Source organism: Solea senegalensis, linkage group LG5 (genome assembly GCF_019176455.1).
Source record: "Solea senegalensis isolate Sse05_10M linkage group LG5, IFAPA_SoseM_1, whole genome shotgun sequence".
In the NCBI taxonomy this organism is placed as follows: Eukaryota; Metazoa; Chordata; class Actinopteri; order Pleuronectiformes; family Soleidae; genus Solea; species Solea senegalensis.
The window spans coordinates 13774090-13801813 of NC_058025.1; the positions used below are offsets into that span (position 1 = coordinate 13774090).

General features: G+C 40.1%; 1 protein-coding gene across 5 annotated transcripts; it reads left to right on the forward strand.

Annotated features, from left to right (window-relative positions):
• Nucleotides 1-1183: 1183 nt before the first annotated feature.
• On the forward strand, nt 1184-26988 carry nipbla (NIPBL cohesin loading factor a). 5 transcript variants are annotated; one of them, XM_044025729.1, is made up of 49 exons: nt 1184-1566; nt 3074-3145; nt 4276-4425; nt 4603-4768; nt 5063-5163; nt 5266-5374; nt 5558-5715; nt 6803-6951; nt 7384-7474; nt 7718-7933; nt 8189-8449; nt 8540-9291; nt 10268-10502; nt 10614-10790; nt 10903-11076; nt 11294-11455; nt 11542-11648; nt 11732-11818; nt 12441-12672; nt 14028-14179; nt 14270-14350; nt 14452-14552; nt 14639-14768; nt 14863-14945; nt 15333-15465; nt 16413-16556; nt 16733-16819; nt 17027-17247; nt 17409-17511; nt 18041-18139; nt 18290-18436; nt 20311-20445; nt 20622-20720; nt 20808-20861; nt 20952-21060; nt 21215-21345; nt 21525-21665; nt 21795-21888; nt 22125-22279; nt 22423-22513; nt 23016-23189; nt 23324-23514; nt 23728-23835; nt 23927-24127; nt 24273-24419; nt 24664-25037; nt 25144-25318; nt 25434-25631; nt 25718-26988. In XM_044025729.1, exons 3-49 carry the CDS (start codon nt 4362-4364, stop codon nt 26066-26068), a joined length of 7650 nt encoding a protein of 2549 aa, XP_043881664.1. In that variant the 5' UTR covers nt 1184-1566; nt 3074-3145; nt 4276-4361; the 3' UTR covers nt 26069-26988. The 5 variants fall into 5 exon arrangements, with proteins under 5 accessions (XP_043881664.1, XP_043881665.1, XP_043881666.1 ...); XM_044025730.1 differs by having other exon boundaries at nt 11545-11648; XM_044025731.1 differs by having other exon boundaries at nt 10268-10481.
• The last annotated feature ends 736 nt before the right edge of the window (nt 26989-27724 follow it).

Consider the following 27724-nt stretch of genomic DNA (forward strand, 5'->3'; position numbering starts at 1 on the left):
AAATAATGTTAATGATGTCAATGTTAATAACAATCAAATAAAAAGGGATTTATAAAATTCTGAGCAATGAAAGTACTTCACTTTAAAAGGGTTAGGGTTAGCTTTTTCCAAGAAGTCATGGATGCAACCAGTGCTTTGAATTAAGAAACTATAACATGTTTACATTACACAGTTTATGTTTTATTAGATAAAACATAAACTGTGCCTACATCATCTTTGTTTATATGTTTGTTTTTCTGTCTTTTATATTAAAAATACTAAATCTGTGTTGGGCAAACGTTCTTTTCAGGAACCCACTTTTTAAAGATGACAAACTACTGTGACCACAAATTACAAGCGCAAATTTGTTAGTGAATACAGCCATATCTGTAACACCTTATATAATATTGAATTGGTAAATTAATAATTTACAAGATCTGTTTAGCAAATGAATTCCAACTGCATCTGAAACACATACATACATAAATCTTAACTAGAAGGTTGGGAAAATAGTAAAAATAAAGTAACTCAAATGGGCTAGACCATGTGATGTGTCAAACTCAAGGCCCATGGGCTACATCGGCCCGCCTCACAATTGCATTCGGCCTATGAGATAAATACTTGTCTTTTATCCCATAGGCCATGTGACTACAGGCCCTGTATATGCTGTCCTATTGGGATACAGCAGAGGAAACAAGTTAAGGCAGATGGAAATTGCATTACTATACTGTTGATTTCAATGGAAAATATATCACAAATGATTTACTACATAATATTTATTGCTCTTCAACTTTTATGGTCATTTGTAAGCACTCCAACTGTATACCTTTGAAAGAGTAATCCATTGCTGATATTTAGCCCTTCTGAGGCTATTCCATGAGTAAATCAATTGTGTTCACTAATATATCTTGAAAATCTTGAAATCAAAATCTGTCAAATACCTTTCATCATTATTAAAGAATGACCTCACAAACGGAGTACTTTAAACCTTTTTTGTTCTAAACAAATGTTAAACAAATGTTTAAATGTTACACGTGTTGTAAATGAGAAGTTTAAATTTAATACATTAATTAAAAAAACAAAAACAAAACGCTGCTAGACAACGTTATCCTGCAGCGACCTCCAGCGGCACAAACACGAAACGTCGCATGGCATTTTGTTTGGCGCCGATGGAGGGAGTCACTCCTGAGATCTTTGGTCAGTCAGTCGGCAGAACTTCCGGTCGGCATTTTGTTCTACGAGAGGAGAGCCTCTTGATGATCGCAACAATCGTCATATTTCTCATTTATTGTCGAAATTGGCTGAACTCCTTGTTTATGTCGGCGCAGACCGACTGAAACGCCGAAGAACGAATGTTTCCCAATGAATGTACGCAGAAACATTCGCCCTCGAGTGACGGAAGAAGAACGAATCAGCCCGACCCGGATTATTGTTGATAGCTAGCAAGCTAGCCTAGCAGCTAGCTGGCAAGCCAGTCGAGTTCCTTCTGGAGGAGCTGCGAGAGAGAAGAAAGGGGGAGCTAGAGATACGGACGCGGACACAAACCAAGCTAAAACATCCCCCTCCCTTTGAACGCAACGCCCGAAGGTAAATATTGTCACTTATTTTTCTTTATGAGGTGAACTTTTTAAATTGCGGTTATTATAATTTTCACGTTGATATATGCTCTTCTGCAAGACCACCTACGGCGTCGTTAATCGTTGACCGGGAGGCAACGGAAGCTAGCGAACTAGCCCAGCCGAGCTAGCTAGGTGTGTTTTTGCTCTGCCGAGGCGCACGGCCTGAACTGGATGTCATTCGTCGAGCTCGAGGATTGGGCCGTTGCCACGGATTTGGTATCCGTGCAGTTACATTTGCATCTGCGAACTCAAACACGCTACATTTGCCCAGCTCAGGGGAATTTGGCGAACATTTAAGAACACCAAACTTGCGCTTCCTTGTATTATCTGAATCGCCTTTCCTCTTTTGAACGGAGACAGCGTTAGAGGCTAACTAACAACAGTTCGTGCTAGTTAGCACAACTAGCTAGCTACTATAACACGATTATTGTTGTTATGGAATATTAGACAGCTAGCATTAGTTATTCAGGCCGATATCCTCATTGGCAGCACGACCTTTGCAATTAGCCCGCAACATTCAGACAGACAACTTCTTTGCACTACAGCGTTGTTGGTTTTGTTCGCTCGTAGCGGGCTGCAGCTGGTTATTCAGTTAAGATAAACACTTAAAATAATCCCTTTAGGAATTACGACACAGCATTATTGTCAATTAAGCCATAATAACGGTCTGTTTTTGTTTTTGCTGGATGTTTTGGCGGGGCTAATGTGGGTTTAGGTTGCTATCTTGTTTTGAAATGTTTTGATTATGCACAGCCTGCGCTGCCACAGCTTTAGTTACTTTTTCAATCAGAGTTTGGTGGCAATGGTCTTGTGTTCACTAGAGGATCGTAGATGTTTTCGTGACCCTATCGTATACAGTGAAGTGGCTATCTGTGGCGTTTGTAGAGTGCGTTTTAGCTGTAGCTACTGGAAGATACAGCCCCCCACTACTGCCGCCACCATCACAGTGCATCTGTTCCTTTGTGCTGTCTCCTGCTTGTCAGTCTCACAGCTGTCAGCCAAGCCTCTGTGTACAGAGAGAGACCACATAGAGTGAGATTGCTCACAGTACTGCAAGATAATGTTATGTTTATAACATCCATCTGTTGATCCCTGATACAGTTGTGACATGCTAAAATAGTTTTCACGCATTTACTATTTGCCCTCAGTGATCTGCTGCCACTCAGGTCTGGTTGCAACCTTGTGTTTACAGATTACAGTAACATGCTGAAGTTTCTGTAAAAGTTATTGCATTTGGTTAGTTGTGATTTCCTCGTTTTACTGGGTTGCACTCAAAGTCAACTGTGCTACATGCTGTTGCATCTTTCGTTTGAAGACTGTAAAAATTGTGATTCTATATATGTTGTTGTTTTGCTATTTTGCACAAATGTATTTTAACTCTTATATATGTTGTGTTTTTCCAAAATTGTCCTGAACAAAAAGAAAATATAATTTTATGTTGCAGTCTGAATCAAAGCCGTGTTCTCTTTCAACAGATTGAAGGAGTAGGGATTTTTATTTGAAATGTCAGTGGGTCCACCCGAGACTGCACAGGATTCTTCAAAAAGGTATTTTTTATAATGGTTATTTATCATTTCACAGACTGGCTATTAGTAATAATAATAACTCTGAAACAACTAATGGTGATATCCTCATTTAGATGGGGATAGTGTGTGAACAGTATAACATTTCCAATGTATAAATATGCAACACTGTTGTTGTTATTTTGTATCTGAGTGGATATAATAGATAAGAATGGGCCCCTTTCACTTGTCTGCTTCAGCTTGTTGTAGCAATTAGGTCCATTGAGCGTGGGCTGCGTTTAGATTTTCTGAAAATTGCAGCTGGCCTTTTTCTCTGATATTCTGTGACCTCCTTTATCATCTTCCCTGAGAAGTCAAGGAGATTTAACTGGCCAAGTGTTTAGACATGAAGAATTACTTCACAAAATTACACATCAAATATGTATGTTTGTAAAATCAAGTGGAGGGAGAAACTGAAGAGACAGAATGTTTGTAAATATCCATACATGGTGTAGTATCTACTGTATTACTTGCCAGCAGAATGCCCAGGCATATTCACTGGAATACCTTATTGCTACAATGGTGTAATATTTAATACTGTTATTCTGTGGTATCAACTTGACAAACATCCTGCTCTGTTATTGTCTATACTGTGTTTGCCCTTTAATGGCAGTCATCAAGATGTACCTGTGTATTTTGCATTTTCACAGCTTTGAAAGTGAATCAAAATTCAATAGAATTAAAACATTTTGAATATTGATGCAGCGTTTTATGAATGAATAGGGATTGGTTGGTGTATGTAGTTTGACCTGGTATAATGACATAGTGCACAGCAGCAGGATGGTTGCATGGTTAGAGACCCTGTCCTCTAAACATTAGGCCAAACTGCATTTGTTTTTAAAACTTTGCCCCTCTATCATTACTGCGTGTAGAAACTGTACCAAGCTTTCTTGGTTGGTATGATGCATCAGACACAACAGTGTATGTTGTTGCATGTATCCTATTATTTATTTGATGTAATTTAATAATATTAATTATAATTTAATTTAAATTCACTCTTGTCTTTTTATCTGCTCTTTTCTCTGCTGCTTTCACTGTCTTTTTCCACCCCTCTCCTATGCATTGCTCATACCCGCCCTTCTATCCACTCCATCTCTTTCTAACCTCGCTCTTAGGTGTCGGGAGATGTGAGGACGGGTGCTGTCCATCGACCCCCTGATCTACCTGTGTATCAACACACTCCCCCACCCCCACCTTCAGTATGAATGGGGATATGCCTCATGTTCCCATCACCACTCTTGCTGGGATTGCTAGCTTAACAGACTGTGAGTAACACCGCTTTCATGCAAACACAATGTCCCTTTTTGTGTCCTCATCCAATGCAAAGAGTTTGAAATATTCTGTTTAAATGATACAAATGTGATTGCATATCCACTCTCTTTCCTTATGTTTATTTGTCTCCCACAATTCTCTTCTATTCCATCATCTCTCCATCACCTCAGTGCTGAACCAACTACCCCTCCCTTCCCCTCTCCCCGCTACCACCACTAAGAGCCTCCTCTACAATGGGAGGATCGCAGAGGAGGTTACCTGCCTTTTGGGCTGTCGGGATGAGAATCTGGCCTCCCAGCTAGCCCATGGCCTCAACCAGGTCTCCACTGAGCATATGTAAGTGTAAAACAGTGTCTTGTAATGGCAGCTTGCAGTCATAACCTAGTCATAGGAAATATATGTGAAAACGAATTACAAATGACATCACCAGACACACCACTATTGACTATATGCAATTTAATGTGTTAGAATACATGTTACTGTCTTAACTGGCAGGTAAATCTATACAATCATATGCTTGTTTTTGGTACATAAATACAGAATGTTTAAACATCATTCTCAAGTCTCTGTTTCTACTTAATGCTTCTAATGTTTACTTGCCTGCTTCATTTTTACTTTGTGTGTATTCAGAGAGCTAAAGGACAACCTGGGTAGCGATGAGCCAGAGGGAGATGCACCACTGTTGCTGCAGACCATGCTGGCCAGGAACCCTGGCATTTTCAGGGAGAAAAGTATGGAGCACATCCTTAACATGGTTGCACCCAATTACATAGATAATATTTGTGTCAGTGTCTATAATAAATGTTCTTTTTTTTTAAAAAAATTCAAAACAGATGTTATGCAGCAACCAATGGTACCACAGTTCAAGATCACCCAGAATTCCATGCATAGCCCTGCTCAGTCTGCAAACTTCCAGCCTGCAATTTCCCCAAGTCCATCAAGGTTGGTCAAGCGGCAAGAATGAGATGATCCTAATTTGTCATTACATAAAAATTAGTACTCATTTAATTGTGTTATACATGTCTAAAGGCTAATAATTGGATAACCTGTTGCTCTTTGTGTTAATCCATGTTTGTACATACTTGCTGACTTTGTACCATCCTGTTCTATCTTCACTTTATCCAGTCGGTTTGTGGCGCCTCAGACTGGGTCCAGTAGTCGGTATATGGGCCAGCAGAACAGTCCAGTACCCAGCCCCTACACTCCCCAAAGCCCCGCCACTGGTTACATACAGCAGTATCAACAACCACCTAGCTATAACCAACACCAACAGATACAACAAGGTGAGAGGATATTTGTGTGTGTCGTACATCTGTGTGCATGTGTCACAGTATAATAGTTAGTACTAGCTTATTGCCACGTTATTATTGATATGCAAATTATGATGTATTATAGCAGTAGTTATTGAGTTATTCATTGGTTGACTTTGTGCTTTGTTATTTATCAGATTTTTATATACCAACATTTTTATCTAGTAAGTTTTCTGTTACCGTTGTCCTAAATACCTAAACATTTAAATGAGTTTATTTGGGGTGCATCAATGCCGATACCCGTATCGGGTATTGGTCCTACACTAGGCACATGCACTCAAGCTTACAAAACTATTCCGATACAAACATGTATTGTTTGTAAGTTCCCTACTGTAATTGTAAGTACTGTAACAACAAGTACTTGTATCCATACGCCGTATCGTCGATTACCTTAATGTAATGTAACTACTTTGTCTGGAAAAAAAGTGGTATCAGTACATTGCAACATTGTATGATCTTTATAACAAAGCAAACATATTGAACAGAAAATTCCTGCTCTCCTGATATTGCTAGATTGTGTACCTCACATTTTCTGTGTATAGTGGAGGAAATTCTATTTATTTTAATTTTCCTAGATTTCTGATGGAGAACATGTTATTTTTTACTGTTATCCTAACTGGTGTTATTGGTTGCTCATAGAGCTGCAACTAACGATTTTTTTCATAATCGATTAATCTGTCGATTATTTTCTCGATTAATCGTGTGGTGTTCAGAATGTCAGAAAACCTTTTATAATGTTGAACGGTTTTTGTCAAACCTGGAAATGATGATGTTCTCAAATGTCTCGTTTTGTCCACAAACCAAAATGATTGACTTTTAATGATTTCTTTTTTATCCAGAGCAAAGAAATTAAGAAAAACAAATTAAACAATTGGAAATCATGAAATCTTGTTTTAATCATGAAAAAAGCATAAAATGTTTATTCGATTATCAAAATAGATGATGATTAATCTAGTAAGCGATTAATAATCGATTAATCGTTTCAGGTCTAGTTGCTCGTATGCAAAATTATATAAATATTTATATTTGAAATGATGACATATTTCTATTTATCTGGCAGTGTCTGTGACCAGTCCCATGGTTCCAGGTGGCATAAGAAATATCCACGAGGTCAAAGTATCAGGGCAGATGGCCAATGCTGCCAACCATCACTCAGACAGACATGGCACTGAGGACTACCTTAACATTGTACACCGACTGAGCAGTGAGGTATGATTGAATCAACCAAGCATTGGGTTAACATAGTAAAAGTTGTCATGGATTTAAAACCGACACTGGTTTTCAAGGTGTGTTTTCCACTGATGGAAGATTCTCAGGACAAAAATGCTTTTGGAAATGTAGAACACACTAGTGTCCACACAGCAGTGGTGTTCTGCTTCCGTTTTAGCTGTAGTATTAATTTAGTACTATGCTTCTGACCTCTGGGAGAGTTTTTTGGAGATTAGTGCACCCTCGTACAGGAAGCTGCATTGGTGAAAGATGATCAAAACTTTGTCTTAACATCATGTCAATCAAATCTAATGAAAATAAAAGTTAATTTGTATAGTACCAAATCACAACATACCATGTCTCAAGGCACTAGTGTATTAAGAACTTTGTCTGAAAGTGCACTGTAAATCTTAATCATATCTGTATTTCCAGGAGGGTGACTCCACCATGAGGAATCCTTCTTTCCCTCTGAGGTCTCCACAGTCCAGCTGCTCCCCAGCAGGCAGTGAAGGAACACCCAAATGTAAGGCCACTGCAAAAGGACAGGAATAAGTACACCATATATATCCTGCACATATTTTGCTTTTAGGAAAAAGCCTTCCCATGACATGAAGGTTTCATAATTTAAATTTCAGAGCAGTCCACAATGATTTCCATTTCACTGGTAATAGTTACCTTGTTATGTTACATTGTGTTTGCAGTTATGTGCTCATCTACATGCATTGATGGATAACTTTCATCTCTATTTTGCGTCGCTCTGTAATAGCTGGTTCACGCCCCCCACTGATTCTGCAGTCACCACCTCCCTATGCCGCCTCACCAAGGGAGGGAGGACCCGACCAGAAACAGCAGCAAAGGAAGAAAAACCCTGCGGTGAAAGAGGAGAAGGACATGTATGACATTGTCAGCTCTCCAAACAAGGACTCTAAGAAACTCACCCTCAAACTGTCCAGGGTCAAGTCAAATGAGTCCGATCCCCCAGGTAAGATACAATTTTGTATTTTCTCAGCCTGTGTGGAACCAACCCCCCCCACACACTTTGTTTTTCTTTAAGCAGTTTTCCAGAATAGTTTGATTGAAAATGAATGGCTTTCAATATTCATTTGAGGTATGCTGAACTTAGATTTGTGCAAAAATATAATTCTTGTTATTCTGAACTTTTGGAGTACTATAAACCATTAGCCCTCTGTCATACAACTCTGTATATTTTTTTTTTTTATATATATAATTGTTTCAGATGAGGCTGTGTCGGGTATGGACCAGAACTCAGAAAACATGGAGTCAGAGCTTGGTTTCCAGCAGGTGCCTGTTCTCCAGCAAACTCTAGCAGCCCGGCTGCAACAACAGCAAGTTTCCCAGCAAGCAGGTGGTGGCAGTGGTCTCCAGCCTCCCAGTTCACCAGTTTACGATGAGGCAGAGCTTGATGCCCTTGCTGAAATTGAGAGGATAGAACGAGAAGCGGCTAGTGAGAAATGCTCTAAAGAAGTACAAGATAAAGGTGTGTGGAGTATATTTAAATATGTCATAATATATGTAACGAGAGTTGAGAAAATCAATCTAATATTACTTGTGTTTTTTACTTTTACAGACAAGCCACTGAAGAAGAGAAAACAGGACTCTTTTCCACTGGAGCCAGGAGCGGGGGGACCAGGTGGACCCACAGGTGCACCAGGGAGTGGAGCAACAGGCGGAGGCAACGCTGGCAAATTGACTCCACAAGAGGCCACTGCAGCTGGGAATGGTGCCAGCCGCCCTCCCCTTATGGTGAGCATCGACCTCCAGCAGGCAGGCCGAGCTGATGGCCAGCTCGACCCCTGTCTGGGTGCCCCTATTCCAGCCCTTGAGGCCCAACGCTGGCCTGAAGAACCAGCTAGCGGGCCGGCTACTCTGGAGGGTTCTGACACAGCTTTGCAGTTGAAACCAGATGGACGACCGGAAGTGATCAAGAATAGGGTCGATATACATGACAGCAGGAGAGAAGGTCGGGAGTCATCGAAGCATCGAAATGACGATAAATCCTCAGACAGACGGGGAGAGATGCCAAAATCATCAAACCGCGGCGAACACGGCAGAGACAGGGACAGAGAATCTGACAGAGATAGGAGGCACCGGAGTGAGACTGGTGGTCGAGACCGACGCTCCCCTGATTCTCGCTGCCGAAGTGACCGAGATAGATCTGGCTTTCGGGGTTCTTCCACTGGAGATCCTGGTCGGACCAGCAGTAGGCAGGATGGTTCCAAACCAGCATCATCTGCTTCTGGTGCTAAACTTCCAGATTCATTTCCTGCTCACCTCCTGGGAGGGCATAGTGGCGCACTGAAGAACTTCCAGATCCCTAAGGTGATCTGGGCTGACCCAAACAAAATCTACTCATCTACCAATCAATCATTCAACTGTCACTGCTTCAAATCTCACAAACCAAAATATACCACTGCTCATGCTTTGTTTTTGTTTTTGGTTTCCCATTCATCATAAGTATTTAATTTATTTCTGGTGTTGGTTTTTAATTCTGTTAACACATTAACCCACACCTTATCATCTGTTAAAGTAGAAACTGTTAAATTTTAATAGATTGAGTCCTGTGTATACAAAAGCAGCTGTCTTAAAGAAATGCTCCATTTCTGTTTGCATATGGGTAAATTACCAAACTGAAGGGGTCTGCTGTTGTCTGTTTTGCTTACAATAACAAGCACAATTTCACACATCTTTATATTTATTTTAACAGTAGCTTCTTTTGCACTGCCTTAAAGGGTCTTGTGTGGCAAAGGTCAAAGTTCATGTGCTGTCGCAGTTGCACAACTACTTTGTCAAAGATATATTTAACCTTTAACAAAACAAAAATTACACTGCTAGATGTTAAAGTTCCCAGGCAATCCAGTCTATTGACTTAAGAGGTTTAAGGCTGCTCTTAACTGGCTGTGCACTCTGTGGAGGGTAGAAATGCAACACTGATTAAGAGGCCTCGGGTCTGGGTCAGTAAGAATTAACTAGAATCACAGCAACAGTTTTTCTGTGTTTTGTTGTGAAAGCTGCACTCTGTACCTTTCAGTAAAAAAAATAAATAAAGCAATATAGTGACTAAAATGTCAATTGACAATGCATATTAATCCACAAAATTAGTAGTTTTGAAATAGCTAATGTAATGGTGGAGCATTTCTTTAAGATGCTTATCAGAACTAACATCAAAATCACTAATTTCATGTCAGTCTGATTATGCATTTATTTTTAAAAATTGTATTGTCTTTTTTTCTAATTAAGTGAGAGAGAAAAGAAAGTTTTACTTAAGTTGGACCTCTATTTTCTTTATTTCCCTCAGATTAAACGTGATAAGGATAGCAGTGGGTCAAACGAAGGTCAAATGTGGGGCCAGCCCAAGGTTAAACTAGAGAGGCTGGGTTTGGTGAAGGACTTTGAGAAGAGGCCAAAACCTGTTGTGGTTCTGAAAAAGCTCTCCGTTGACCAGATCCAGAGCATCATCCGGCACAGCAAGTCTGGAAAGAACAGGATCTCGTCAGGAAAGTCTGGCAAAAGTAAGACGGAGAAACTGTTTGGTTAGTTCAACTACATAAATCAAGCGCATCATTTGTATTTTATCAACCATTTATTTATATAAAGAATTAGATTTTTTTCTAATAGCTTTAAATTATATGATTAAATTGAAGGTGGAATGGACCCAGCAGTTCTGAAAGAACTGCCCCCCGAGCTTCTTGCAGAGATTGAGTCAACCATGCCCCTGTGTGAAAGAGTAAAGATGAACAAGAGGAAACGTAGCACTGTAAATGAAAAGCCCAAATATGCTGAGGTCAGCTCGGATGAAGACTTTGATGCTAACGGAGAGTGTGAGTCAAATTACTAATTGGTGTTTTTTTCTTGCTGCTATTCTTTGCACAAGGTTTTAGTCATTTGATTTTTAGGAATATTCTTAATCAGTGGCCTTTATGTTCTCTACAGCTGCAAGGAAGCGACAACGTAGAGAGAAAGACCGGTCCTGGGAGTTTGAGGAGAGGGAGCGTCGCGGTTCAGGGGAACATCGGAAAAGTGGGCAACGGGAGGGCCGACGAGGCTCTGGAAGTCGATACAGAGATTCCGAGGAGGAGGATTCGCCACCCCCAAGCATGAGTGAAGGTCTGTATTAAAGTTTTTTTTATTTATTTTTTTGGTTAGGTTGATGCAAAATAAAATACAAATGCACTGTTAAACACAAGGAACCATCAAAAAATGCACACATACTTTTCAGTGTCAGGTTAATGTGATTATAATAATAATGCACTTTTAAAGACAGTTGGTAATGGTATACTAGGGCAACAATCCTAACATTAATGAGATTAATTCTCCCTTACAGTTGCTAGAAAACTGAAGATGAAGGAGAAGCAGAAGAAACGGAAAGCATATGAACCCAAGTTGACCCAAGAAGAGTTGATGGATTCATCTACATTCAAGAGGTTCTTGACAAGCATTGACAACATACTGGAGAATCTGGAGGATGTGGATTTTACTACCATGGGTAAATATCATTGCTGACTGGCATTCAATCTCTTTATATTTTAGTGTGACTCTGCAGAATGTTTTGTAATGGTTTCTGTTTCCCAGCAGCAGATGATGATGAGATACCTCAGGAACTTCTGCTTGGTAAACACCAATTGAATGAACTGGGCAGTGAGTCTGCGAAGATCAAAGCTATGGGCATCTCCAACAGGGTAATGTATATTAACAAAGACGCTGTTGACAGACTGTTGTGTATGAGTGACGCCAATCTAAATAATATGCTCTGTTGCTATAGATTCCATCAGACAAGCTGGTAAAGCTGCTGAACATACTGGAAAAGAATATCCAGGATGGGTCAAAGCTCTCTACCCTGATGAACCATGTGAGCTCAATTTTTCTCTTCCATTATCTGTTTTCAATGGTCTTGACAGTTTTGTTGAATTATTACTGGAATATTGTCAAAATCAGTACAGTATCCATTTAAAGAATTAAAACTGTAATACTGTCACTGGCAGCAAATGTAAAAAACGGACGTGCATAACTTCCACTTTTTTTGTTTTTATAATTTTTCCTCAATTTGGTCTTTATCAACAGTGACGATGTAACATCATCTATATGCCGCATCCTTCATCTGAAAACAGACTCTGTCAAGCAATACTATCAAACCTGATTAAGGGTGTGCCTGTGTATACAGTGGCAGTCATTCTCCAACCTGTTTGCAGCTGCCCTATTTCACTAGCGCAGTGTTGCTGTTGCCTATTTTTGTCTTGACATAAAACAAATCACTTCCTGTGTGCAGCACAGTAATGTCGCCAGTCAACATGAGATCTTAACACAGCTATATTTAGAAACAGAGAGTCACGTGGAGCTGATAAGCATTTGGCATTGTGAATTTATGGTTTGAATATAACAGGCATTTGTTTATATTTAAAAGATGTGCACTACTTCTGAGAGTGATTTGCATGTGAAAAATGTATTCAAGTTCTTTTCCCTTCTCACCCCAGGACCATGATGCTGAAGATGAGGAGAAACTCTGGAGAGACCTGATCATGGAGAGAGTCACAAAATCTGCAGACGCCTGTCTTACAGCTCTTAACATCATGACCTCGGGACACATGCCGAAGGCTGTCTATATAGAGGATGTCATAGAGCGGGTGCTACAGTACACCAAGTTCCATCTTCAGAACAGCCTGTATCCACAGTACGATCCAGTCTACAGGGTGGATCCACATGGAGGTGAGGATGTGTCGCCTTTCGTGACCTGTGTCTTTTCTTGTTACATTTTGCAAAGGTAGTGGAGCATTAAAATATATTTTTATTTTCTAATTATATTTAATTTGAAAATTAAATAACTGCAGTCAGTCATTGAACCTAAGAAAGTCCATCAGATTTTTACCAGGCCTGTTGGTCTATGTTTCTGTCTTTTTACAACATGCATTGTGTGTTGGTGTGTTGGATTTGTTACCTTTTGTGGCACAAACACAGACCTTGTCACCATGAGACCTGGGCCCAACGAGGCAGAAGTTTCCAGCCAATAGAAACGGTTTAGTTTGGTACAGTGTGGTATTTGTTTGCATTTCCATTAGGAATAGTACCAAAATGACCATCCCCAACTATTCCATTCTTTGGCATCCGTCCCTTGGTATACCAGAGTAAAATGGTGTGGTTTGGTCAGGGTAGAGCTAGACTGGTTCCATCCATGACAGTCAGCTGATTTGTGACAGAAAAATGTAATTTCCATGGAAGTCAAGGCAAACATCCACAGTCTATTCTCACACAAAGCTTGAAGTCTTGTTGAGACAAACACCACAAATTGGGCAGAAAAAGGAGCTGCTGGATTTCCTTCATTGTTACTTACCCCATGGAGTGGGAGTGACGTATTGTTTTTGGTGGGTCGGTCTGTCTGTCTGTCTGTACTTCCGCACTTGCCACCATGACCAACAGAGGGTGCGAAAGGCTTGTTGCGTGAATGGGGTGAAGTGTACCATCTGTGATTGCCTTGTTGTCCATTGTGATGTTGTCTGTTGTGCTGCGTTTGATGTTGTTGCACCAATACAACGTCACATTACACTGGCTTCAGTCACAGCCCACACCCCCTCTACCAAGTAAAGGACTGTTCTCAGTCAAAACGCAAGACTGACCCATTCCAAACTGTACCGTACTTTACCAAACTAAACCGTACCATGATGGAAACACAGCATGTTTCAGGCTAAGATTTGAATTGTGGTTAGGTCACATTTAGGGTTCGGCATTAATTAGTTATGGTTTAGGTTAAGGACAATACTTTGGTTAGGCTGTCCAAATGAATGGAGGTCGATGCAGGGTCCTTAAGGGGATATTTGTGTGATCTTGTGTGTATGTTTGTTAAATGTTAGAAAACCAAATTTTCTTTATTTAATAATTAGAGCAAGGGTCACTGTCAACAGACTTCTTTACACGTTTTATTTAGCAAAATAATGTAAATTACTTTCTTAAGTACAGTTTAAGGTGTTTATCAAGCTGTCAGCTATGTAGTGATGTATAGTATTTGTGCTCCAGGTGCCTCCAAAATACTGTATACTTGTTTAACAATGTCACTCTTGTCCCTTTAGGTGGCCTGTTGAGTTCTAAGGCGAAGCGTGCAAAATGTTCCACACATAAGCAGCGTGTGATAGTCATGTTGTACAATAAAGTGTGTGACATTGTCAGCAACATTTCTGAGCTGCTAGAGATCCAACTACTTACAGACACCACCATCCTCCAGGTAAAAACCTCAAGTGTATAACAACAATGTCATAAGTCAAGCACTCCTTTGAAAACCAGGTGATAACTCGTGCTATTTCCATTTTTCTAGGTTTCTTCTATGGGAATTACTCCATTCTTTGTGGAGAATGTCAGTGAGCTGCAGTTGTGTGCCATTAAACTAGTTACAGCAGTAAGTCTTATGAATCACATTATTGAGTTCTACATTGCAGTGTTTCTGCTCAATACAATATGTAGGTAGAGACTAACGGCTTTATCAAATCCTGTCTCCAGGTTTTTTCTCGTTATGAGAAGCATCGGCAGCTGATCTTGGAGGAGATCTTTACGTCTTTGGCCAGACTGCCCACCAGCAAACGCTCCCTCAGGAATTTCAGGTAATTTCTTTTATATTAATTCACAGTGAGTGTGGCATCACACAAGAGGATCTCACTGCAGCTATACCCGAATCTCTTGTTTTTAGGCTGAACAGCTCAGACCAAGATGGAGAGCCCATGTACATCCAAATGGTGACGGCTCTGGTGCTGCAGCTGATTCAGTGTGTGGTCCACCTCCCTAGTGATAGGGACATATTTGAAGAGAACGACAGCAAGGTAGGAGAAACGTGCAAAAAATTGTATATATACAAATAAAAACATGCAGGCATACAATTTGCTCACAAGTTCTTTTGCCCCTCTTTTTTTTTAGGTTGATCAAGATGTGCTGATAACCAACTCGTATGAGACCGCAATGAGAACAGCACAGAATTTCCTCTCAGTCTTCCTCAAAAAGTAAATACAATTTTATTGATTATTGGCTTGAAGTGTGAAACGTATCGTTGCACTGAACTTCCATTATTCTCTCTCATGTCATGTATTTAGTAACAGACGCACAATACACAATGCTGAATGTGCTTGCTGGTAGTGCATAGTACCAGGTTACTACCCATCATTGCTCTGTGTTTTGAGACATCAACATTTAAGGGTTTAGTAGACTGCAGGCTTCTCTAGCCATACTAATTTATTTTCACTGAATATTCAGTTTTCTTCATGGACCTTGGGCCTATGGTCAAATTTATCACCATGCTCCCTGGTTGCTTTGGTTCCGTTCCTGTTACTTCCCTGTGATGACCCTTTCTCCTTCTCTACCTCTGTCTTCCCCTCTTTCCCTGCTCTCAGGTGTGGCAGTAAGCAGGGCGAAGAAGATTACCGGCCGTTGTTTGAGAACTTTGTCCAGGACCTGCTTTCAACAGTAAACAAACCTGAGTGGCCTGCTGCAGAGCTGCTGCTCAGTCTGCTTGGTCGACTATTGGTTAGTATGACACATGTAATTTGTGTCAATGTGTTTCTAATAATAGATTATCTAAATGAACTGTGGGGGACAGTTTTATGGTCCTTTTTAACAAAGGAACCATTTGTTGTTGTTTGGAAAGTGTCACTATGCTTTTTTACATTTGAAGTACATTAGTAGTATTTGAGGCACTTTTATAATGCTGGCTTTGGTCTTGATTAAATGTCAACTTTCAATAGGATTACCATTTCATTTTTTTAATGCATTAATGAAGGTTTCCTTAGGTTTCTGAATGGGTTAGGTGTTAGCTGGACACTGTGATCACATGACTTGGACTGTTGTGATAATTATATACATTATTTGAGCATGGTTAAGCAATCACTGGCTCACAGATTAAGTACTATGTCCTAAGGTAATCCACTGAAGCATCACCATCACCCTCTTCTGCTCATTGAATTATTTTCTCTTAGTATTGATACTTTGCAGATGTCAGTCTCTGCACTCGTCGTCTGATGACTGTAATTCTTGGCTGCTTGACAGATCTTGTCATTTTTATCACTCTGCTTCAGTCATCATGACTTTATTTCCACCAGCCCTCAGAGACTCCTGCAAATTAAACTGGACCAAAGAAACATTATTCCCGCTGATTACCCCTCAATGGCTGACCAGAAAGCACTCACTAGCATCATAAACTGAGGCAAATAAGTCACAATTAAATATTGTGTGTCAAAGACTGGTGGAACTGGCATGATTTAAGGGGGGAAAAAAGAGAGAGAGAGACACCCTTATTGTTTAATTCAGAAACTATCTTTTATTAGGGCCAACATAATTTCCACTCTTCAAGGAGAATCTGCTGATGCAATCATACCAGTGTTGTTTTTATTTTTGTTGCATGGAAGTCTAGGTTTTTGTCTTGCTGGCATTTTTAAATGTTCTATTTGCTTTCTTTCCATCTCTGCTCTCATTAGGTTCACCAGTTCAGTAACAAACAGACTGAGATGGCTCTGAGAGTAGCATCTCTCGACTACCTGGGCACAGTGGCTGCCCGTCTGAGGAAAGACGCAGTCACTAGCAAGATGGATCAGAAATCAATTGATCGTATTCTACAACAGGTAGAGGAGCATCTACTTATATAATTATGTCAACTGAATGTGTAATTTGATTGATACAATGGCAAAACGGGAAATATGTTTAGATCTTCTTTTGATTAACGTTTTGCATTCCTGTCTTTTTTTCTGTGTTTGTTTTGGTGTGAATTACACTTTTTTTTCCCTGTGTGATAATTTAGTCTCAAGGTAATGATGAGACCCAGCAGCTGCAGAAGGCTCTATTGGACTACTTGGAAGACAATGCTGAGACAGATGCCTCTTTGGTGGTGAGTTTTCAGTTGTCGTTTAACTGTGACACTCTTCAGTGTCACATTGACTTTTTCTTCAATTGCTCAAACAAGTTATTTGTTCTTCTCCTGTAGAAGCAACATCCTAGATTACACTGCATAGCACATAATTAGAATAGTATTCTATATCATTTAAAAGCTATACAATAATCTATGGTTCCGGCTGAGACCCTCTTTGTTCTCCAGTTTGCCAGAAAGTTCTACATTGCCCAGTGGTTTCGGGACGCCACCACAGAAGCTGAGAAGTCTATGCGGAACCAAAATTCGAAGGATGAGGACTCATCGGATGGACCGCAACATGCCAAGGAGTTGGAGAGCACTGGTGAAATCATGCAGCGTGCTGAGAAGCGCAAGAAGTTCCTGCGCAATATCATCAAGACTATTCCGTCTCATTTCGCTACACTGAAGTAAGGATTGTCTTGGCAATGTAATCCATATCAATCTTAAAACAAACACTTCTCAATCTCTTTTCATGTGTCTTTTTTTGGTGGTTGCCTGTGAGTTACAGTTGCCAGTTGAATGATAACATGATCTTATTGTATTCTTCCTTTATATCTTTCTCTTTCAGAATGAACTCTGACACTGTGGACTATGAAGACTCCTGTCTGATCGTGCGTTATTTGGCCTCCATGAGGCCGTTCGCCCAGAGCTTTGATATTTATTTAACACAGGTATTTTAAAATATTCTTACTACAAATAACTTTATAATAAAGCACAGCAGCCTCACAAAATAATATAAAAAGTTGTTCAGTCAGTATAATTTTGTTGATACAAGGGCTGAAGCCTGGGTGGTTGGCCATCTTCCATAAGTTAATTAATTTGATTATCACATTTAGACACAATTAGACACAAATAAAACTACGACTTCATAGTCGTAGTGCTATCTTGAGTCTGCCGTTGTGATGACAGACCAAGATAAACAGATATGTGCCACCTCACCCACAGCCAAATAGAGAGGTGGTTCTTCTCGTTTCCCCTTCTCAATGACATATACAGACTATTGCCTTGTTATCTGTTGGTAAGGAAAAACATTTCTCACTCATATCGGTTCAGAATGTGGGCGCTGGTTGCTTTTCAGCTGTAGTCAGTTGATGCAATGTTGCAACTGGTAATCATTCTTTGCGATTAGCTGATCAACTGGCTAGTGTGTGTACCAGGCTTACATTGTAACGTTTGTGTACATATTTTTTTTTTTAATAGATTTTGCGAGTCCTTGGGGAAAGTGCCATCGCTGTGAGGACTAAAGCCATGAAATGTCTGTCTGAGGTTGTAGCTGTGGACCCCAGTATACTGGCAAGGGTATGTGAAAGTCATTCATTTCAAAAACTCTACATTGTATTGCCTGTTTTCCTATTCTTGTTCTTTCTCAATGTACTTATCTGGTTTTTGCAGGTAATCTTAAAGTGTTTTTCACTAAACTATGCAGTAACTCTTTTTTCTCTTCTGCAGTCGGACATGCAGCGTGGCGTCCATGGTCGTTTGATGGACAATTCCACCAGTGTGAGAGAGGCCGCTGTTGAGCTGTTAGGCAAATTCGTCCTCAGCAGACCTCAACTCACTGAACAGTACTACGAAATGCTTATAGAGAGGATACTGGTAGGTTGCCCATTTAGATTGTTATTGCATTGTGAGGATTTACTGTCTCAGTACTGTGTGTGTATACAGTAGTTATGTACTCGGATCTCAGAAAAGCCTTTCATCACATGCTGTCAATGGGTGAACTTGGTTTTTAATGATGTTTTGATGTGTCCAGTTAAGTGGTGATTTGTAGGTATCACTCAGTGCCTTTACATGCGCGGTAAGTCAAATTTTAGGCAGACTAAGACAATAATTTGGTTTTGTTAATGTCATGTAAACAAGTAAATCCGACTAAACTCGAGCCAGTCTTAGTCAGACTAATATACCTGTATAATGTGATTCATAGTCCTATTACTCCTACTTGCATACACTTAGTGGAACTGGAGTCGGGCTTGGCATTCTACGCATGCACCAAAATTTCCTCCCTGGACCCGAAGTAGAAGGAGACCAAGTATAAATTGTGGTACCGTTACTGGAAATTGTATATAGCAACATCTTTATTTGAACAATGGCGCAACCACAAGAGCCATGCTCGATGTAAATTGTATCACGATTAACATATACAGCAGGTACAAAACATACAGAACCTCAGCATTTGCATGCGGAGCACTGATTGGCTCCTGGGACATTCAGGGAGCATGAGTAGAGCATTGAGCCTGAACAGTGCAGCGCTGATCTCATGTCTCTACTCCTGAGTGGATCTAATCACACAGCATGCGTGGCTGTACAAAGAATTGATAATGTTTTGTGACGGGCCGAAACATACCATTGCCGTTGTATATTGAACCGAATGGGGCGTATCGAATGGTTCGCTAAAAATACCGAATATTGTTGCACCCCTATACTTGACCAATAAATTGATTTTCCCCTCCGTGTGTATACTACGACTTTGCAAATTGTCCAGTTGTCTGTCTCAGTCAGACTATGGCCTGAGCTTGATTGATCTGCGCATGCAAACGTACTGTCTGTTTTAGTTCAGTGCTCCTCAAAAAACTACATGTTCCCTACCACTTTAAACAGTTGTATGTATGTTGTGTCATGCCTCATGTGGTGATGTGGTTAGACATTATTTATCAGAACAGACATTTTTCCAAGGCATTTTGTCATTGCTGCAGTGATTTCTACTCCATACAGTACTGTTGTGTATTTCTGCCTTGAACACTTACTTGTCAGTCATTTCAGTGTGGAATGCCAACTGATTGTTAGATTATTTTTGATCAGACATACTTAAGTTATTGTCAATTTATTGTGCAATTCTGTGGTTGTCACCCTTATAAAAACAGTTTATATCAATCTGTTTAGCCCTTTCTCTGTAAATAACTAACAAAGAACCAGTGTGGTATTTGAGCTGCTGTTAATTGTATTTGTTTAAATTTGAAAGTAATATGAAAATCAAACCCTTTCAACACAATATACAGTCTAGGATTAACACACATCAATATAATATATTGATATTGAAACACATTCCAACACAAAATCCTTGTCCTTATTCTCTGTACTCAGCATCTCATCTCAGAAGTGAACACATTGAAATTGTTGTGCCTGTTGTCATGGAAATGCTCTGAAGGGTTCATGAGAAGTTCACTCTTCATTATGGTCTTGTACTGCCACCTATTGGCAAAAACCTGCAGTTGCACCACATGCAAATATGTAAACTAGCACAGTGTTTAATGCCAAACTATTCCATATTTGTCTATTTGGATGTTATGATTTAATTGACTAGTCTGATACAATATGTTTTTGAGAGAGACCTTGAAAAATGTAAGGACTTGCAGACAATTGTATAAATAAAAAGAGACATAGGTTCAAATATAAAATGTAAAAAATGTCTAATGGACATTAGAGCCTAGTTCTGCAAAGCCTTTGTGAATTAATTTGCTTTTGGTGCACAGGACACTGGTATCAGCGTACGAAAACGAGTGATCAAGATCCTCAGAGATATCTGTCTGGAGCAGCCGACCTTCAGTAAGATTACTGAGATGTGTGTGAGGATGATCCGCAGGGTCAATGATGAAGAGGGTATCAAGGTAAGGATGAACTGCACCCGAGTCCCTTAAAACTTTTACTTGGTGATTATAATATTTTGAAAGCGACATTCTTTTATGGTAAATATTTTTATTTCGGTGTATACATCATGGAATCAGGAAAAGATTTGTGCGAAGTGTTGATCCAAAGTAATGACTCTCAAACTTGTTATTGATAGAAACTGGTGAACGAGACATTCCAGAAGTTGTGGTTTACGCCAACTCCAGCGCATGACAAAGAGACCATGACGAGAAAGATCCTGAACATCACTGATGTGGTAAGTTTGAATAAAAATCGTTATGTCCAAAACAAAAACAGGATCTCTTATCAAACTTTGACCATCTTTATGGTACTGTCACTTTAGGTTGCAGCGTGTCGAGACACTGGCTACGACTGGTTTGAGCAACTTCTCCAAAATGTAAGAATTTGATTTTGAATCAGGGCTTCACCTGGGGAACATGTCTTTAACACTTTAAAATGAGCTGTCAAAATGTCTCTTGTGCCTCAGCTTCTCAAGTCTGAAGAGGATGCATCATACAAACCAGCCAAAAAGGCCTGTGTTCAGCTAGTTGACAATCTGGTAGAGCACATCCTAAAGTATGAGGAGTCTCTTGCAGGTATTGAACTGTATAATTTGACTTCTAGGGATTTCTTTATAAACTTTGATGACAATAAAGGCATATATTTATGCTGAAAAGCTACATGGGAATGTCAGAAGTCAAATTTTTACTGTAAGAATTTCTTTCTTTTTTTTCCTTCTTTCCCCTGTAGAGAACAAAGGTGTAAACTCAACACGGCTTGTGGCGTGTATCACTACCTTGTACTTGTTCAGCAAGATCAGGGCCCAGCTAATGGTCAAACATGCCATGACCATGCAGCCTTACCTGACCACAAAGTGTAACGTAAGTGATGTTTACCAAATCTGTTTTGTTGTTGTTATTATTAAACAAATATTAACTGCCTAGTTTATGAATTGAATTTAGCATTGAGAACAGAGTGCTTATTTGACCTTTGTAATAATTAACTATCATTAACTAGCACTTTGTCTGCTATTCCTTTATTTATACTCTTCTCCCTGCAGACTGCCAATGACTTCATGGTCATATGTAATGTGGCAAAGATCTTGGAACTTGTGGTACCACTGATGGAGCACCCCAGTGAAACGTTTCTGGCCACCATTGAAGAAGACCTCATGAAGCTCATCATCAAATATGGCATGACTGTATGTACCAGTTTTTTTTTGTGTTTGTTTTTCATTTAATGTATACTGCACAGCTGCAGAGCCCGGTTCACTCTGAAGTATAAAGTGCAGTCAGATATGTTGAAGCTATTTTCTCCTCTTTATGTCAAGGTGGTCCAGCACTGTGTGAGCTGTCTTGGAGCTGTTGTCAACAAAGTGACACACAACTACAAGTTTGTCTGGGCTTGCTTCAACAGATTCTATGGTGAGTCTGATTTATAGCACTGTTGTTGCAAAGATAATGTTAGTGTGCAATGATGCGCGTTGAAGTGCTGTCTTCATGACGGTCAGAATAAAGGCACTAAAATTGTATTTCAACATTTGAAGCAGGTCATTTGTTGTTTCACTATTACAAATCCCATTTGAAGAGTGGTTTGTGCTAGTCACCAGTGTGATTCAGCCATGATTTTTGTACCCTAAAATAATTTTTCTTTTGTCCAGGTGCACTTAACAAGCTCAAGGTTCAGCATCAGGAGGATCCTAACAGTGCAACATTGGTAGCAAACAAGCCTTTCCTGCTGCGATCGCTCTTCACTGTGGGTGCACTGGCCCGACACTTTGATTTTGATCTGGAAGAGTTTAAGGGCCCCAACAAGGTAGAACAACAGTTTTAATATTTAACATTTGAAATCTAGAGAAAGGTACAGATTGCAACTTTAAAATTGTGAAACCAAAGTCCTTTTTATAGAAATAATAAAATGTCTGTTGTCTAAACATTTTGTCATTGTAATGTGTACAGGTTGTTATCAAGGAAAAAGTTCTCGAGCTTCTGCTGTACTTCACCAAACATGAAGATGAGGAGGTCAAGACCAAAGCCATCATTGGCTTAGGCAAGAACACTTATCAAATATGTTATGTGTATAAAAATAATAGCCACTGAGTGTTTGGAAAGGTTGAAAGCAATGTTTGCTGTGTTACTGGGTCACACAGTATGCTGACAATTATTGCGTCCAGCTAAACCCAAACGTTTAAAATTAAAGTGGACCCAAACAGGTCTTGATACTTTGTGCATTTACAAGCTGTAACATATTAGACAAAGGTAAAATGCATAATAATAACAAGCTGAACAGTGGCATATCACCACTTAGTGTAGTGAAGTCTGACAATCAAGCAATTCCCTGCTATTGATTACACAAACACTGGGATAAGGACAGTATCCAATTTAATATCGAGTTTTAGCTTGAATTAATTGGGCAAGGAAAGCGTGAGCAACTGTCACAACTGTAATAGTAGAGCCAGTAATGTGCTACAGGCCGTTCTACCAGTTGGACATCTTGCAGCTTTTATTATGTATATGGTCTTATTGGTTTGTATTGGTTTCTCTTGCTTCAGGCTTCCTTGTGATCATGCATCCCAGCCAGATGTTCATGCCTGAGGTGAAGTCCTTGTACAATGGCATCCTGGCTGACAGCTCCTCTTCCATCAACCTCAAAATCCAGATCCTCAAAAACCTCCAGACATACCTTCAGGAGGAAGACACACGAATGCAGGAAGCGGACAGAGAATGTAAGAGTAGCTGTGGTTGATGCTGCTGTTTTTAAACGCATTTTGGTTTTGCATGCCAGAATTGAGTTCCATGAAGTACATTTTGTTAGGCTCAGCGTTGTTTATTTAAACCATATCACTTTTCATCCTTGTAGGGAAGAAACTGTCCAAACAGGAGGATCTGAAGGAGATGGGAGACATTTCTTCAGGGATGAGTAGCTCTATAATGCAGCTCTATCTAAAACAGGTTCTGGAGGCGTTCTTCCACACCCAGTCCAGTGTACGGCACTTTGCTCTGAACGTCATCGCTCTGACACTCAACCAGGGTCTCATCCATCCTGTACAGGTAAGAAGTGAGCACCAGCACCTGACAAACCACTAGTAATAATGAATGAATTGAAAGGCCAACTTTTAAAAAACAAATTCATTGATTCAGCTGGAAACATCAGCTGTACCACTGTACTTTACCCTTACTTTCTTTCATGTAAGCTTCCCATTGCTTATCAAAGTCATATAAAGATGCATGTGAATATAACATTATTTTCTACCTGTCGTACAGTGTGTACCCTACCTCATTGCAATGGGAACAGATCCAGAGCCCAGTATGAGGAACAAGGCTGACCAGCAGCTGGTGGAGATTGACAAGAAGTACACAGGATTCATCCATGTGAGTTAATTCAGTGTTTTATTTCAAATTATAACTGTTTATTGTATTGGAACATTCTTTTTCTAACATCTCTGTTGACATATTTTTACAGATGAAGGCAGTTGCTGGGATGAAGATGTCCTATAATCTGCAGCAGGCCATTGCTTCATCTCGCAGGAGCATCATAAGAGGCTTCAGACAGGATGAGACCCACTCAGCACTCTGCTCGCACCTCTTCACCATGATCCGGGGGAACCGGCAGCATCGCAGGGCCTTCCTTATTTCACTGCTGAACCTCTTTGACGACAGTTCTGTGAGTGAACCTCCACTAACCTTAACATATGTTTGCACTGCTTGGTGTAAAGTATGTATTTTAGACATTTTCTAGCAGCAATGCTTTATACAGCATACAGATAAAAACATGTATTTAACCTTCCTTGTTTTATTTCTCCCCGTAGAAGACGGAAGTGAACATGCTGCTGTTTGTAGCAGACAACCTCGCCTGTTTCCCGTTCCAGAGCCAGGAGGAGCCTCTCTTCATCATGCACCACATAGACATCACCCTGTCTGTTTCTGGGAGCAACCTGTTGCAAACCTTTAGAGAGGTTGGTTAGCTTTTCAAATAAAACCTGGATATAATACATATTTGGATCATGTGTTAGAGTTCTCGATGGGCCTGAATATTACGACCTGGCCAGGCCCGTGGGTCTTTAAGCCCGAACCAGACCCGGCCTGACACACCAGCATGAATTGTCCGCTGGAACCCGTTGAGAACTATCGTTTGTTAAATATCGTATCTTAAATATTCGTACTTATTTATTGATTTCTTTTTTCTGTCTGTCTGCACAGCTTTTGTTAAAGGAGCCAAGGCGAAAGGAGAAGAAGGTAAAGAAGGTATGGCGGAACACATCAGATGGGGAGGATGAAGAGGAAAAGATGAACTGTGACTCTCCCAGGAGCAACAATGATGAAAACGGCAACAGTGATGATAATGATGAAGTGGTACGGCGGCCTAAAAAGGCTAGAAAACCTGTTGCAGACTCAGAAACCTCAGATTCAGAGTCTGATCTGGAGGATTTGGATGTGGACGATGCGGAAAAAGTAATGAGGCTCCTCCCAGACAATCCCATTGGTCTCTTGGACTTTGCTAATGCTGTTCAGGGCATCCTGTTGTTGCTGGTGCTCAAGCAGCACCTGAAGAACCAGTATGGTTTCTCTGACAGGTAAGACATACATCACCATTGTTTCTTAAAAAAACAAACAAAAAACACTTCACATTGCATTCACCAATTTAAACATGTCCACTCTAATTGAAACTTCTGCCAACAGTAAAATTCAGAAGTACTCACCAACAGAGTCAGCCAAGGTGTATGATAAAGCAGTGAACCGGAAAAGCACCGTTCACTTTCATCCACGACAAACCATCGACTTTATCTCCAACAACATGGCTCATGCGTCATTGACAGAAGATGTCAAGAAGCGGATAGTCAGACAGTACCTAGACGTAAGTAATTAAGTCCTATTTAACTTGGCCTTAATTGTTCTGAAACCTTGGGATATGTATGCTGCTTTTTTACCTACACTAAAGTTGTTCCTCAAATTTTTTCGACACCACACAGTTCAAGGTTCTAATGGAACATCTGGACCCAGATGAAGAGGATGAGGAGGGAGAAGCCTCTGCCAGCGCTAACATCAGAAATAAAGCCATAAACGCCCTCCTGGGAGGCCCCGGGCCCATGTCGGGACCCAGTCCACGCAATCAGGCAGGACCAGAGACAGATGATGATTACAGTGATGGCGATGAAAGGACTCCAGGGGTGAGATATTGACTGACACACTATCTTAAAAATTAATTAAAAGGAGTTAGAATAACTAAAAGACATGTTATCTCTCTTCCCTGCAGTCCTCTCGAAGGTCAAGGCGAGCGGACCCCGGCCATATGAGTGAAATGGTGGATTCAATGGATGTGATTGCTCTTTGTTGCCCCAAATACAAGGACCGGCCACAAATAGCTCGAGTCATCAACAAGACTTCCAGTGGTTATAGCATCCACTGGATGGCTGGCTCCTACTCGGGGCCGTGGGCAGAAGCCAAGAAACGGGATGGCCGCAAACTGGTGCCTTGGGTGGACACTATAAAGGAGTCGGACATCATTTACAAGAAGATTGCCTTGACCAGCAACCACAAACTGAGCAACAAAGTAGTACAGACTTTACGCTCACTGTATGCAGCGCGGGAAGGAGGGGCTAGCTAATGGCTCCCGAGTGGTGTTTTTTTGTTTTTTGTTTTTTTTTACCCCCTGCTCAATTTCTACTTTATCAGAGAATCATCCTTTTTCCCCCTGCTCCTGCTCCTCCTCCTCAAACCTGCCATCTCCAACGACAGCCAAACTTCACTGGATTACCACCCTCCTCACCTTCCTCCTTTTTCTAAGAAAACACAAGAGGGCAAGAATATTTGACACTACATACTTTTACATGAGTTATTCTTGCAAAAATGACACAAAACATAAGACTTATTATATTAGAGGGACTGCTCATGTTTTGTTTGTGTATATGTTCAGAGGATAGAATCCAGAAGGCATTAAAGGAATAATTCGCCCAAATTATCCCTTAAAAGGCTATCGGAAAAGAGACCTGGAGGGAAATGTTTTGTCAACATTGTTGTGGGAGCTCCTTCGCTGTTGTGCAGCAGATTCTAGTCGCTCATTTCTACTCCCACTGTATAATAGTTTAACACAACAAAAAACTAAAATGTTTATATCTCTGAAGACAAAAAAGCTGTAAAAAAAAGAATAAAACCTTAAGTGAATGTTGGAAATTAGTCTTTTTGATGTTCTTATTAAAGTGTTTTTGGAGTTTATTATACTACTAGCACCCTGATGGTTTTTTTCCTTTTAGCTTTTAGATATTTGAAAGAAAAAGACATAAAAAAAGGAAAAAAAAAAAGATTTTTTATTTTTGTTCACTTTTATTTGTCCATGCTGTACAATGGCAGAGTCCTCTGAATATAATTTATTCTATTTCGAACTACGCATGCAGTATATGTGGCCTATTGCAGGAGGATATTTTGTAAATGTAGATTTTGTTGTATTAGGTCACCCTAGTAATAAGAGGAAAGGGATTCATACCCTTTTGGTGGAACAAATACTGCAATAAATTTTCTACTTTGTCACTTGTCTGCTCAAAGTGTTAATCTGATCTTTTTATTTTGCAAAAGAAGAAAAGTGTAGGACCTTGATCTCATGTAAAAACCAACTAGCCTTATTTAAGAGAATGTGTCACAAGGGAGATGATGATTAATGATGCCTGATATCCATCAATTTTCTACTGTTTATATTATTTAATTTTTTAATTAATCACAGGGGGCTCGAGCTAATATAACGCCAGACAACCTTTGTAATAAATAATCATTTTACTCATAGATGTGAAAAGAAACAATTTAATTTGATATTTCACTTGTTTCTGTGCTATTAAAATACCATCATGTAGTTACTTAGTTTGTAGTGACAAACAGCATTAACCACATGTTTTGCTATGTTGTCTAATTGGATATCCTTATACCGGTGTTGATCCTGGTCCTTGGGACCCACTGCCCAGCATGTTTTATATGAACATTGAAAACACGCAGGGCAGTGGTTCCCACGGACTATGATTGAGGTATTTCATGCCTGTAGCTTGATCCCTGACAAACTTGCCAGGTTAATATTCGTTATACAGCCAGAAAACACTAAACTGACTCATTTTCAACCTTGAAAATCTGTAATTCACTCCCTCCCCTCTAATTCACCCACAATATTTTGCCCAAAAGAAAAGTAAGACTTCGATTTACTTGCTGAACAGGAATGCACTGGCCTCTCTGCAGAGCTGTCAACAAGCTCTGCAGAAGCCTGGTAACGAGCTGTTCATCT